At 43.0% G+C, this 13,405-nt stretch overlaps 1 protein-coding gene across 1 annotated transcript in view; it reads left to right on the plus strand.

The window, feature by feature from the left end:
* kcnq1.2 (potassium voltage-gated channel, KQT-like subfamily, member 1.2) overlaps nt 1-13,405 on the plus strand; it is a 67,080-nt gene that overhangs the window by 19,699 nt on the left and 33,976 nt on the right. Inside the window, exons 4-6 of the mRNA XM_055650887.1 lie at nt 4,524-4,650; nt 6,742-6,820; nt 8,089-8,185. Of these exons, the coding sequence (XP_055506862.1) occupies nt 4,524-4,650; nt 6,742-6,820; nt 8,089-8,185 (303 nt within the window). The remainder of the gene's footprint in view (nt 1-4,523; nt 4,651-6,741; nt 6,821-8,088; nt 8,186-13,405) is intronic.

The following is a 13,405-nucleotide window of genomic DNA, read 5'->3' on the forward strand; positions in this document are numbered from 1 at the left end:
TACGTTTTGCCCCCCTGTGGGCCCCCCCCCCCCCCCCGTTGGGAACCACTGGGGATAACAAGCTAAAAATCGAACACTACTATTTAACACATACTATGACTTAAACACAAAGAGGGAAAGGACAGACAGACTGTTGGCTAGGCAGCCATGTGATCTTACCACATCTTCACCTTGAAAAGCAGCAGTGAAATAAATCTACAGTGGCAGCAAACAACATGTATTTGGATGCTGGAAATCCTGGAGATATTCAGGAAATCAGGCAACACTTGAGGAGGCAGAAGCAGAATCAATGAACTTCCATCACATCCTTCATGCCCTTAGATGGATCAGACATGGACAGGAGTGGGAAGGCGAGATTTAAATGACTATGTTTTAAAGAGTTCGCTGATGACACAGGATGATTAGGAGCCTGTCACAGATATGTACAAATAATATAGTGTACTGGCATGTATTTATATTCATCGATTGAAAGATACAGCATGGAAAGTGACGCTTCACATCAAGCCCACCCTGACCATCGATCACCCACTCACACTAGTTCCATGTTATCCCACTCCCTACACACTGGGGGCAATTTAGAGGCGGATTAACCTACAAACCCGCAGGTCTTTGGGATGTGGGAGGAAACCAGAGCACCTGGAGGGAAACCCACATTGGAGAGCATGCAAACTCCACACAGACATCATCCAAGGTCAGGATTGAACCCAGGTGTCTGGTGCAGCTCGACCAGTTCCACAAACTTCTCCCCTGTTTATGGAAAAGTGCATCGCAGTGTAATGTGAAATAAAGTGCAAAATAATTTGTGCATGTTGAAGTATCAGGGCATCGAGGTTAGTCTTTCAAATCGAGAGCTATGTGCTGCTGCAAGCAGGATTATTAATAGAAAGGTACCAGTTGATACTTCTTGCCTTTAGCCATTACAATATGTAAGTTAATATACAGGTAGTGGGTGGTGTTCAATTATCTTTCTGCCAATCATACCTCCCACACTATAGTCTTGAACTTGAAATGACCTTCAAGCTGACGGGGCATTGAATTTATTCTTCCATTTGCAGGTCGACAATCACTTTATAAAAATCATTTTATATTTTAACTAATGTACTGTCAAATAAAAAAACAAATTAAAAATGCTTCTACATTTATGAACAATGCCAATTTAAATAAACCTAAATTTTAGATAATTAAATGTATTAAAATATAACCATTACAGCACGGAAACAGGCCATCTCGACCCTTCTAGTCCGTGCCGAACACGTATTCTCCCCTAGTCCCATATACCTGCGCTCAAACCATACCCCTCCAATCCTTTCCCGTCCATATACCTATCCAATTTATTTTTAAATGATAAAAAACGAACCTGCCTCCACCACCTTCACTGGAAGCTCATTCCACACCGCCACCACTCTCTGAGTAAAGAAGTTCCCCCTCATGTTACCCCTAAACTTCAGTCCCTTAATTCTCAAGTCATGTCCCCTTGTTTGAATCTTCCCTGCTCTCAATGGGAAAAGCTTATCCACGTCAACTCTGTCTATCCCTCTCATCATTTTAAAGACCTCTATCAAGTCCCCCCTTAACCTTCTGCGCTCCAAAGAATAAAGAGAACAAACTCAATAAATCAAATTTATTATTCTTTGAGCTTAAGAAGGAACTGCAGATGCTGGAAAATCGAAGGTAGACAAAAATGCTGGAGAAACTCAGCGGGTGCAGCAGCATCAATCTGAAGAACGGTTTCGGCCCGAAACGTCGCCTATTTCCTTCGCACCATAGATGCTGCTGCACCCGCTGAGTTTCTCCAGCTTTTCTGTCTACCCTATTATTCTTTGATATTGTTAGTCAATTGCTGAGGAGCTGAACATTGGTCACTATTTTGCCTGGTTCTAGGATAATCTTCATAATCTCAGTTTTAAAATCCTTCAGTAAAGCCAATCAAAGGTTATAAGGGATAGGAGTAGGATTAGACCATTCGGCCCATCAAGTCTACTCTGCCATTCTATCATGGCTGATCTATCTCTCCCTCCTAACCCCATTCTCCTGCCTTCTCCTCATAACCTCTGACACTCGTACTAATCCAGAAAGTTGACGTTTGAAATGACAAATATTCTTTTTGCCTGAAACAGTTTTATTGGTGTGAACAATTCCAGGGAAAACATTTGTTCTCTCTGGCAGAGAAGCTAATTTGAAAGTTAATTTTCTCTTTGGTGGGTGGAGGATTGAGAAAATCTGGAGCCTAATAACTTGCAAACTTAAGGAGTAGGTGCCCAGAGCTCTGGCTTAAATAATTGCCCACATTTATGTGTTAGAACATTTCCACCCAGTCCAAAGAACGGTCCCGATCCAAAATCTTGTCTCATACCTTCTGTCCTTTCATTTCTGGAATTTGTCCAACAATATCTATCTATCGAATAACCCTCCTCACCTGTGTGGGCCATTAGTAGCTAGGTCTCGTGCTGCCCCATCTCTCTTCCAGCTTTCTTCTCAATCCTGCACCCCTGCAATGAGTCTGCAGAAGGGTCCCAACCAGAAACGTCCTCCTGAAATGATGCCTAACCTGCTGAACGACTCCAGCACTTGAAGATGGACACAAAATGCTGGAGTAACTCAGTGGGACAGGCAGCATCTCTGGAGACGATTTGGGTCAAGACCCTTCTGCAGACTGATCTTCAGACTTCAGAAGGATGTCGAGCGGAAACGTTACCCAAGTTACTCCAGCAGTTTGTGCCAATCTTCGGCTTAAGCCAACATCTGCAGTTCCTTCCTACCCACTCCAACACTTTGGTCTTCTGCAGTTCCTTGTGTCTCCACTCATTTGACTGACAGGTTCGCCATTTGATATATTATCGCAATAACGTCCTTCACCACGGGAGGGTGCACAAAGACTAAAAACCTGCTGTGTGATAGATCACCAAACCAAAGATCTTTCTCCTCTATAATCTTTGCACCAAACCATCAACGATTTGTGAATTACAATTATGTTCAGAGTTGCAGATCGTTCAGTGACATGACCCGGAGCGCGGCCTTGCATCACCCGGCGCGGCGTTAATGGCCGCGGGACAATTGTTATCGCCCGCCGGGGGCTCTGACTTTGACTCTGACATCGGGGGGAGAGGGAAGTGCAGGGGAGAGATACGTTTTTTTTGCCTTCCATCACAGCGAGGTGGAGATACACTGTGATGGATGTCTGTGTAAATTGTGTTGTGTCTTGGGTCTTTTTTTTTCTTGTATGTATGACTGCAGAAACAACATTTCACTTGAGCCTCTATGAGGTTCAAGTGACAAATAAATTGTATTGTATTGTATTGTACAGAAACTTGCTCACCTGCAAACACGCAAGTATTAGGATTTGCAAATTACATCAAATTGTTATGGAATGTATATCCTGTACTTAATTGCAGTTTGCAAATCAAAAATATACAGTTTTTGAAATTGTTTTCAGGTGGGAGTAGATTGAAACAGTGCATTAAAACCAGCCACATCACGAGTGCTCCCATTCATCTTGAGTTCTCAGCTGTGGCCATTGGGAGGGTATTGGGGGAAGGGCGGGTGCTCCTTGACATGGGATCCTCAGAAGGTGCATGAAATAAGACACAGTGCTGGAGTAACTCAGTGGGTCAGGCAGCATCTGTGGAGAACATGGATAGGTGACGTTTCACAGAGTGCTGGAGTAACTCAGCGGGTCAGGCAGCATCTGTGGAGAACATGGATAGGTGACGTTTCACAGAGTGCTGGAGTAACTCAGCGGGTCAGGCGAGCATCTGTGGAGAACATGGATAGGTGACGTTTCACAGAGTGCTGGAGTAACTCAGCGGGTCAGGCAGCATCTGTGGAGAACATGGATACACAAAACATCACCTATCCATGTTCTCCACAGATGCTGCCTGACCCGCTGAGTTACTCCAGCACTCTGTGAAACGTCATCTGCCCTTTCCCTCCACAGATGCTGCCTGACCCACTGAGTTACTCCCAGCACTCTGTGAAACGTCACCTATCCATGTTCTCCACAGATGCTGCCTGACCCGCTGAGTTACTCCAGCACTCTGTGAAACGTCACCTATCCATGTTCTCCACAGATGCTGCCTGACCCGCTGAGTTACTCCAGCACTCTGTGAAACGTCACCTATCCATGTTCTCCACAGATGCTGCCTGACCCGCTGAGTTACTCCAGCACTCTGTGTCTATCTTTAGTATAAACCAGCATCTGCAGTTCTTTGTTGCTGCATCATGAATTAGAACTAGATATCTCTATTAAAATGTATTTTTTTGTCAATGTCACAGAGGGTGGCGGGTGTATGGAACGAGCTGCCAGAGGAGGTAGTTGTGGCAGGTACCACATCAACATTTGGACAGGTACATAGATAGGAAAGGTTTAGAGGGATATGGACCAAATTCGGACATGTGGGGCTAGTGTAGATGAGGCATCTTGGTCGGAAAGGTCAACATTTGTCAAATATTGTAATAATCACTCATTTGAGTTTTAATGCACAAAGAACAACCCATTCTCACCAGCTCCTTCTTTCCCTGCTCAGGAAATCGTGCTGGTGGTATTCTTCGGGGTAGAGTACATAGTCCGCCTGTGGGCCGCAGGGTGCAGGAGTAAATACGTTGGTGTTAAAGGAAGGATCCGGTTTGCCAGGAAACCCATTTCAATTATCGGTGAGGATACTATTTTAATATTTTAATATTTTTTTAAATTATTTAATACAATTTTTTAACAAAACAGAACAAAACAAACAAAAAATATAAATAAAATAAAATAAAAACTGGAAAAAAAGGAAGGAAAAAAAAAATTATAATTTAAAAAAACCAATATTAATAAAACAAAGCAACCAGACTTTGTACAATCCACATGGTGCTACACAGTCATGCATTGCAAAAGCAGAAGTAATGGTCACAGGACTACACCACTGCAGATGATATGAAATTATGAATTTATTGGACTTTGAGATGGTTGACAAATGGTCCCCAAACACTTAAAAAGTTGTTTGGTACCTTGGAGTTGTAGAAGCGTATCCTTTCCATCTGTATGATTATTATCATTTCATTGAGCCATTTTTCGAAGCGGGGGGTGTAGATGATTTCCAGTCTGTTAGGATCCTATCGGTGAGGATACAATGCAGTTCCTCAAAAGCCTCCTGCCCCAACTTCTGTTGGAATCGTAGCTGGCTCCCCTGAGATAGCGATCAGGCAGAATATCCAGAAGATCTGACTGACAGCAGAATATTTTGTTTGGAAATGTGACACTATAAATGTACATTAAAATGGTTCAACAGGAAATATAGAACAGTTGAATCACTTTTAAATGAAAGATTTGAATCACAAAATTATGTCGGAGTCACACAGCCCTTTGGCTCAAGTTTCCCTCATCTGTGTTGGTCCCACCTGCCTGTGTTTGACCCATATTTATCTAAACCTTCTCTATCCATGTAGCTGTCCAATGTTGCAACTATCTAGCAGCTCGTTCCATTAACCCACCATCCGCTGTGTGAAAACATTGTCCCGCAGGTTCCTATTAAGGTCAAGTCAAGTCAAGTTTATTTGTCACATACACATACGACATGTGCAGTGAAATGAAAGTCTTTCCCCTTTCAACCCCTGGCTCTTGATTTCCGCTACCCCGGGTAAAAGACTGGTGCATTCTCCCTATATATTCTCCTCGTCATCTTATGCACCTCTGTATGATCACCCCTCCACCTCCTGCCATCCAAGGAATAATGTCCTAGCCTGCTCAACCTCTCCCTATAGCTCAACCCCTCAAGTACTGGCAACATCCTCGTAAATTGCCTTATTCTTGGACAGTCTCTCAGGGCCATGGATGGCTTGGTTCCCTCCTGGTTCTGGGGTGCCAGGGACATTTCCAGAGGCGGGGTTGGAGTTGCGTTGTGTTTGGTGTTCATGTTGAGTTTCTGTCCACTTTCCAGTCCATGGTCTTGAAGGTAGACAAAAATGCTGGAGAAACTCAGCGGGTGCAGCAGCATCTATGGAGGGAAGGAAATAGGCAACGTTTCTGGCTGAAACCCTGAAGGAAATAGGCAACGTTTCGGGCCGAAACCCTTCCGGGTTTCGGCCCGAAACGTTGCCTATTTCCTTCGCTCCATAGATGCTGCTGCACCCGCTGAGTTTCTTTTTTTTGTTGTTGTTTTTTTTTGTTTATTTTATTAGAAGTTAATACAGCACAAAACAGTACAGTGGAACCTAATTTTAGGTGCCAACTATGTAATACCGTAATCCATTCTATGCACAACCTCTAGTTTTATGTTATAAGAAGGAAGTAAGCAGGACAAGAAAAAGAAAACAATAGAAAGGGGAAAAAGTGGAAAAATAGATGGTAGAGAGTAGAAAAACGTGAAGTGTGTATATATATAAAAAATAAAAAAAGGAAGAGAGAAAGTGGAAAGTAGAAATAGAAGAGAAGGCCCCTTAAAAGAGAATTTTTCAAATCTGTATTCGGAGATGTAGATCTATCCACGTCATGAACTGAAACCCGCTGAGTTTCTCCAGCATTTTTGTCTACCTTCGATTTTCCAGCATCTGCAGCTCCTTCTTAAACCCTTGGTCTTGAGGTTCTGATCAAGTTGAATGTCCCCTTGAGAAGCCACAGGCCAGGAGATTGTGGAGCAGTTGCATTGTTGTTGGGTTTATTTTTTTGCTCACAAATTCTCACAGTGACACTGACTCGCACAATAACATCATGGATTGATCGTACTAGTTTGAGACTAACTGGTATGTCATATTTTTTCCTTGCAGATCTGATTGTCGTGATTGCATCGATCATAGTGCTCAGTGTTGGGTCAAATGGACAAGTGTTTGCAACGTCTGCTATCAGGTATTGTCCTGGAGTTTTACAATGGGCATTGAACTGAATTGACACAAACTACATCTATCCATTGGACCAGTTAGATTGTGGGTTTCAGAAAAGGCAGAGTGTCAGTAGTAACACTTGCAGTCCACCATAAAGGGCCTGTCCCACTTATGATATTTTTTCGGCGGCTTAGAAACAGACAATAGGTGCAGGAGTAGAGGCCCTTCGAGCCTGCACCGCCATTCAATATGATTATGGCTGATCATCCAACTCCGTATCCCGTACCTGCCTTCTCTCCATACCCTCTGATCCCTTTAGCCACAAGGGCCACATCTAACTCCCTCTTAAATATAGCCAATGAACTGTGTGGCCTCAACTACATTCTGTGGCAGAAAATTCCAGAGATTCAACACTCTCTGTGTGAAAAATGTTTTCCTCATCTCGGTCCTAAAAGATTTCCCCAGACTTGCCGGCACCCGTCAGAGTCGCAGCAGGTGGCCGTAAAGTGTCCTAAGTATTGACAATCCAGCGGCGATCTGGAAAAGGTACGACTCTTTGGGCGACTACTGACGGCCATACAGGCGCCACGTGTCGACATGTAGCGGGGTGAAGCCTATATGTCCATCAGTAGCCGCCCAAAGAGTCGTACCTTTTTCAGGTCGCTGCTGGATTGTCAACATTTTGGAACATTTTCGGTGACCAGCTGCGACTATGACTGGTGCCGGCAAGTTGCCAAAGTGGACGGGCCCTTTGCGGTTATTGATGTGTCTGAAGAAGTGTCAGAAACATCACCTACTCTTGTTCTCCAGAAAATCTGTTATTAATGTAATAGCATCTACCTCATTGGAGACCCTCGGGCATCTACCTCATTGGAGACCCTCGGGCTATCTTTAATTGGACTTTACTCTACTTCATCTTGCACTAATCATAAATACAATAGACAATACGTGCAGGAGGAGGCCATTCGGCCCTTTGCGCCAGCACCGCCATTCAATGTGATCATGGCTGATCATCCCCAATCAGAACCCCATTCCTGCCTTCTCTCCATATCCCTTGATTCCACTAGCCCACTAGCCCTAAGAGCTCTATCTAACTCTTGTTTGAATGCATCCAGTGAATTGGCCTCCACTGCTTTCTTATATGTTTCTACTATAAGATCCTCTCTCATTCCAGTGAATACAAGCCCAGTCACAAAAGCTTTTCACTGCACTGTTCCTACACATGGCAGTAAACTTAACTAACAATATGTTGTTTTTCTTTAGCGTTTTAATGTAGTTATTGTTTGCTTTCAGGGGTATCCGCTTTCTTCAGATCTTACGGATGCTACACGTGGATCGCCAAGGCGGTACCTGGAGGCTTCTGGGATCGGTTGTGTTCATTCATCGCCAGGTATGTGCTCCTGTTCTGGGCTCATGGCCCGACACAAATGGGGGGAACCACCTGAAAATATTCAATCCTCACTCCCACTGGTAAAATCCTGCAGGCTGAATAACGCTGGATGCAGCCAGTCAAGTCTAGAAAATATCATCATGGTTTTTGGATGGATCAGTGAGTTTTATCTACAGATAGTGTTTGGAAACACTTGACATTCTTGCCATGGAGGGAGTACAGAGAAGGTTCACCAGACTGATTCCTGGGATGTCAGGACTTTCATATGAAGAAAGAAACATAGAAATTAGGTGCAGGAGTAGGCCATTCGGCCCTTCGAGCCTGCACCGCCATTCAATATGATCATGGCTGATCATCCAACTCAGTATACCGTACCTGCCTTCTCTCCATACCCTCTGATCCCTTTAGCCACAAGGGCCACATTTAACTCCCTCTTAAATATAGCCAATGAACTGGCCTCAACTACCTTCTGTGGCAGAGAGTTCCAGAGATTCACCACTCTCTGTGTGAAAAAAGTTCTCCTCATTTCGGTTTTAAAGGATTTCCCCCTTATCCTTAAGCTGTGACCCCTTGTCCTGGACTTCCCCAACATCGGGAACAATCTTCCTGCATCTAGCCTGTCCAACCCCTTAAGAATTTTGTAAGTTTCTATAAGATCCCCTCTCAATCTCCTAAATTCTAGAGAGTATAAACCAAGTCTATCCAGTCTTTCTTCATAAGACAGTCCTGACATCCCAGGAATCAGTCTGGTGAACCTTCTCTGCACTCCCTCTATGGCAATGATGTCCTTCCTCAGATTTGGAGACCAAAACTGTACGCAATACTCCAGGTGTGGTCTCACCAAGACCCTGTACAACTGCAGTAGAACCTCCCTGCTCCTATACTCAAATCCTTTTGCAATGAAAGCCAACATACCATTTGCTTTCTTTACTGCCTGCTGCACCTGCATGCCTACTTTCAATGACTGGTGTACCATGACACCCAGGTCTCGTTGCATCTCCCCTTTTCCTAGTCGGCCACCATTGAGATAATAGTCTGCTTTCCTGTTTTTGCCACCAAAATGGATAACCTCACATTTATCCACATTATACTGCATCTGCCAAACATTTGCCCACTCACCCAGCCTATCCAAGTCACCTTACAGTCTCCTAGAATCCTCCTCACAGCTAACACTGCCCCCCAGCTTAGTGTCATCCGCAAACCTGGAGATATTGCCTTCAATTCCCTCATCCAGATCATTAATATATATTGTAAATAGCTGGGGTCCCAGCACTGAGCCTTGCAGTACCCCACTAGTCACTGCCTGCCATTGTGAAAAGGACCCGTTTACTCCTACTCTTTGCTTCCTGTTTGCCAGGCAGTTCTCTATCCACATCAATACTGAACCCCCAATGCCGTGTGCTTTAAGTTTGTATACTAATCTCTTATGTGGGACCTTGTCGAAAGCCTTCTGGAAGTCCAGATACACCACATCCACTGGTTCTCCCCTATCCACGCTACTAGTTACATCCTCGAAAAACTCTATAAGATTCGTCAGACATGATTTACCTTTCATAAATCCATGCTGACTTTGTCCAATGATTTCACCACTTTCCAAATGTGCTGCTATCCCATCTTTAATAACTGACTCTAGCAGTTTCCCCACTACCGATGTTAGACTAACTGGTCTGTAATTCCCCGTTTTCTTTCTCCCTCCCTTTATAAAAAGTGGGGTTACGTTTGCTACCCGCCAATCTTCAGGAACTACTCCAGAATCTAAAGAGTTTTGAAAGATTATTACTAATGCATCCACTATTTCTGGAGCTACTTCCTTAAGTACTCTGGGATGCAGCCCATCTGGCCCTGGGGATTTATCGGCCTTTAATGCATTCAATTTACCCAACACCACTTCCTGGCTAACCTGGATTTCACTCAATTCCTCCAACTCCTTTGACCCGCGGTCCCCTGCTATTTCCGGCAGATTATTTATGTCTTCCTTAGTGAAGACGAAACCAAAGTAGTTATTCAATTGGTCCGCCATATCCTTGTTCCCCCATGATCAACTCACCTGTTTCTGACTGCAAGGGACCTACATTTGTTTTAACTAATCTCTTTCTTTTCACATATCTATAAAAACTTTTGCAGTCAGTTTTTATGTTCCCTGCCAGTTTTCTTTCATAATCTATTTTTCCTTTCCTAATGAAGCCCTTCGTCCTCCTCTGCTAGTCTCTGAATTTCTCCCAGTCCTCCGGTATGCTGCTTTTTCTGGCTAATTTGTACGCATCATCCTTCGCTTTGATACTATCCCTGATTTCCCTTGTTATCCATGGATGTACTACCTTCCCTGATTTATTCTTTTGCCAAACTGGGATGAACAATTTTTGTAGTTCATCCATGCAGTCTTTAAATGTCTTCCATTGCATATCCACCGTCAACCCTTTTAGAATTAATTGCCAGTCAATCTTGGCCAATTCACGTCTCATACTCTCAAAGTTACCTTTCTTTAAGTTCAGAACCATTGTTTCTGAATTAACAATGTCACTCTCCATCCTAATGAAGAACTCAACCATATTATGGTCACTCTTGCCCAAGGGGGCACGTACAACAAGATTGCTAACTAACCCTTCCTCATTACTCAATACCCAGTCTAAAATAGAAACATTCAGCTTTGGCAGAAGATGAGTATTTTGGGGTTAGGTGTTCAATCCAATCAAATCATATCATGCATGCATGTATTTATCCAAGCCATACACAAATATAACAGGTTTTGCAAGGAGAAAATACCAGAGTGTAGAATATAATGTTATAGTGTTACAATTACAGAGGAAAAAGTCCACGGTCCGCAAAGGGGTAGGTTGGAAGATCGGGGAGACAACCCACTTTATGGGAGAACAGGACCGTTTGATAGGTTGATAACAGTGAGGAAGAAGTTATTTCTGAATCTGGTGGTATGTGTTTCAAGCTTTAGTGCCTTCTGCCCAATGGGAGAGGGTTTAAGAAGGTCTGGCGTGTTTTATCTGAGGCAGCGTGAAGTGTGGATGAAGTTGATAGTGGTGAAAGTTGTTTGTGTGATGGGCTCTGCATTTTGCTGCTCACATTGGGTGGTGGGTGCCTGGAACACTCTGTCAGAGATGGTGGTTGAGGCAGATGCCATAGTGGTGTTTAAGAGACTCAGTGGGTCATGAGCGCCTGTTTCCATGTTATACGGTATATTTTCATTCAACTCAATCCAATTCAATCAATAATTTGTAGGCTGCTGCTGATGAGATGAATTCACAATCTTTTCTCATTTGTCTTCCGTTACAACATTATCTTCAAGAGAATTGAAGAATATTTCATAGTCTTATGATGATTAAACTATGGGGAATATGGTATAGACTTCCCAACATAAGTAGCTACAAGAGTGGCTAGTTTGACATTTGATGATTTGGTAAATATGTTAAACGTCCCATATGGTTACGTCAGGCATTCACGTTGACAAGATTAATTATTTCTCTTTGCTTAACCCTAAAAAAGTTCGAAGACTTAATTGTTTGTGTGTTTGAACTTGGAAGATGTTGATTGCTGGCAGCTGTTATTTCAGCACAGCGCCATCAGCTTCAAAGTTCACGTGACTTTGAATGAAGTATGCAAGGGTCACGTTATTGTAACCATAATTGCAAAAGAACCTTTAGAATCAAAATACTGCATATAGTAACTCTCTTGCTTTGGAAATTAAGGTTTTATATTCTTAAAGCAAAACATAGCAGGCTTTGCAATTTGCAATTGTTGTATCAAATCATCAAATTTTAATGATCTGAATTTTGTAAAGACTGTGTCTTAAATGCATTAGAGTCGAACATTATTTATTTTAAGGTTATAAAGGAGTTGAAGTTACACCACAGCCTCAGAAATCTCCACTTATATCACACTTGGAATACTGAGAGCAGTTCTGGGCAAACTTGATCGAGTGCAGTGTGATTATTGGAGGTTAATTGGCCACTAGTGTGTAGGGAGTGGATCAGAAAGTGGGATAACATCCAACTAGTCTGAATGGATGATTAATGGAGGGATGTGGACCACATGCAGGCAGAGGAGATTAGTTTTGATTGTAATCATGTATAGAATTTAACTGTATAGTGTTCAAACAAAAGCATTTCACTCTACCTGGGTACATGTGACAATAATGAATGAAACGAAAAAACCTTGGCATCATGTTTGGCACAGACATCGTATACCGACGGACATGTTTCTATGTGTAAGAAAGAACTGCAGATGCTGCTTTAAATCGAAGGTGGACACAGAATTCTGGAGTAATGGCCCTGTCCCACGTTGTGAGTTCATTCAAGAGCTCTCCCGAGTTTAAAAAAAAATCAAACTCGTGGTAAGTACGTAGAATGTACGTAGCGGGTACGTCGGAGCTCGGGGACGTCTCTTAGCGGCTCGTAACGCTAACGGCAGGTACTCGGGGAAACGCGGTAAGCTCGGGAAGACTGGTGAAGATTTTTCAACATGTTGAAAAATGTCCACGAGAGCCACGAGTACCGACGAGCGGCCATTACCGTAAATCTCCGAGTTCGAATCAGGGCAAACTCGAGAGAACTCTTTGAATGAACTCGTACAGTGGGACAGGGCTTTAACTCAGCGGGCGAAGCAGTATCTCTGGAGAGTAGAAATGGGCGACATTTCGGGTCGGGACCCTTCTTCAGACTTCAGACATGTTTCTATGCTGTTCTGTTGAAATGCTGCATCTTTTCCTGAGTTCCTCCTCATGTCACCTGGTGAATGATTTAAAATAAGTTGTGGCTAACAAACTAAAATAAATTGCTGTAATTCAAAAGTCAAGAGTTATTTCATATACACCGTCCATGGAACATTATTCTTATTTGCAGCAGCATAACAGGCCTGTAATCACAGTGCTCATAGATAATATCATACACAAAAAACATTTATGGTTTTAAAACCCCAATCCTTGTGCAAAAAGCCCAAAGTCCTGTATGCAATGTAAATATTCCATAGTTTGGGTTTTAGTGGTTAGTGTTTAGTGTTCACAAGCCTGATAGATGTTGTTGGGGAAGCAGATTAGATTAGATTAGATTAGATTCCTGTATTGTCAATCGGACCTTTCAGTCTGAATGAAATGCCGTTGCCTGCAGTCATACATATAATAATAAATAACAAAACGCACAATAAACACAAATTAACATCCACCACAAGCAGCTGTTCTTCGCTAAGATCAGTCGATAATCCATGCGTAATCAA

Source organism: Leucoraja erinacea, chromosome 19, assembly GCF_028641065.1.
Source record: "Leucoraja erinacea ecotype New England chromosome 19, Leri_hhj_1, whole genome shotgun sequence".
NCBI classification, from domain to species: domain Eukaryota; kingdom Metazoa; phylum Chordata; class Chondrichthyes; order Rajiformes; family Rajidae; genus Leucoraja; species Leucoraja erinaceus.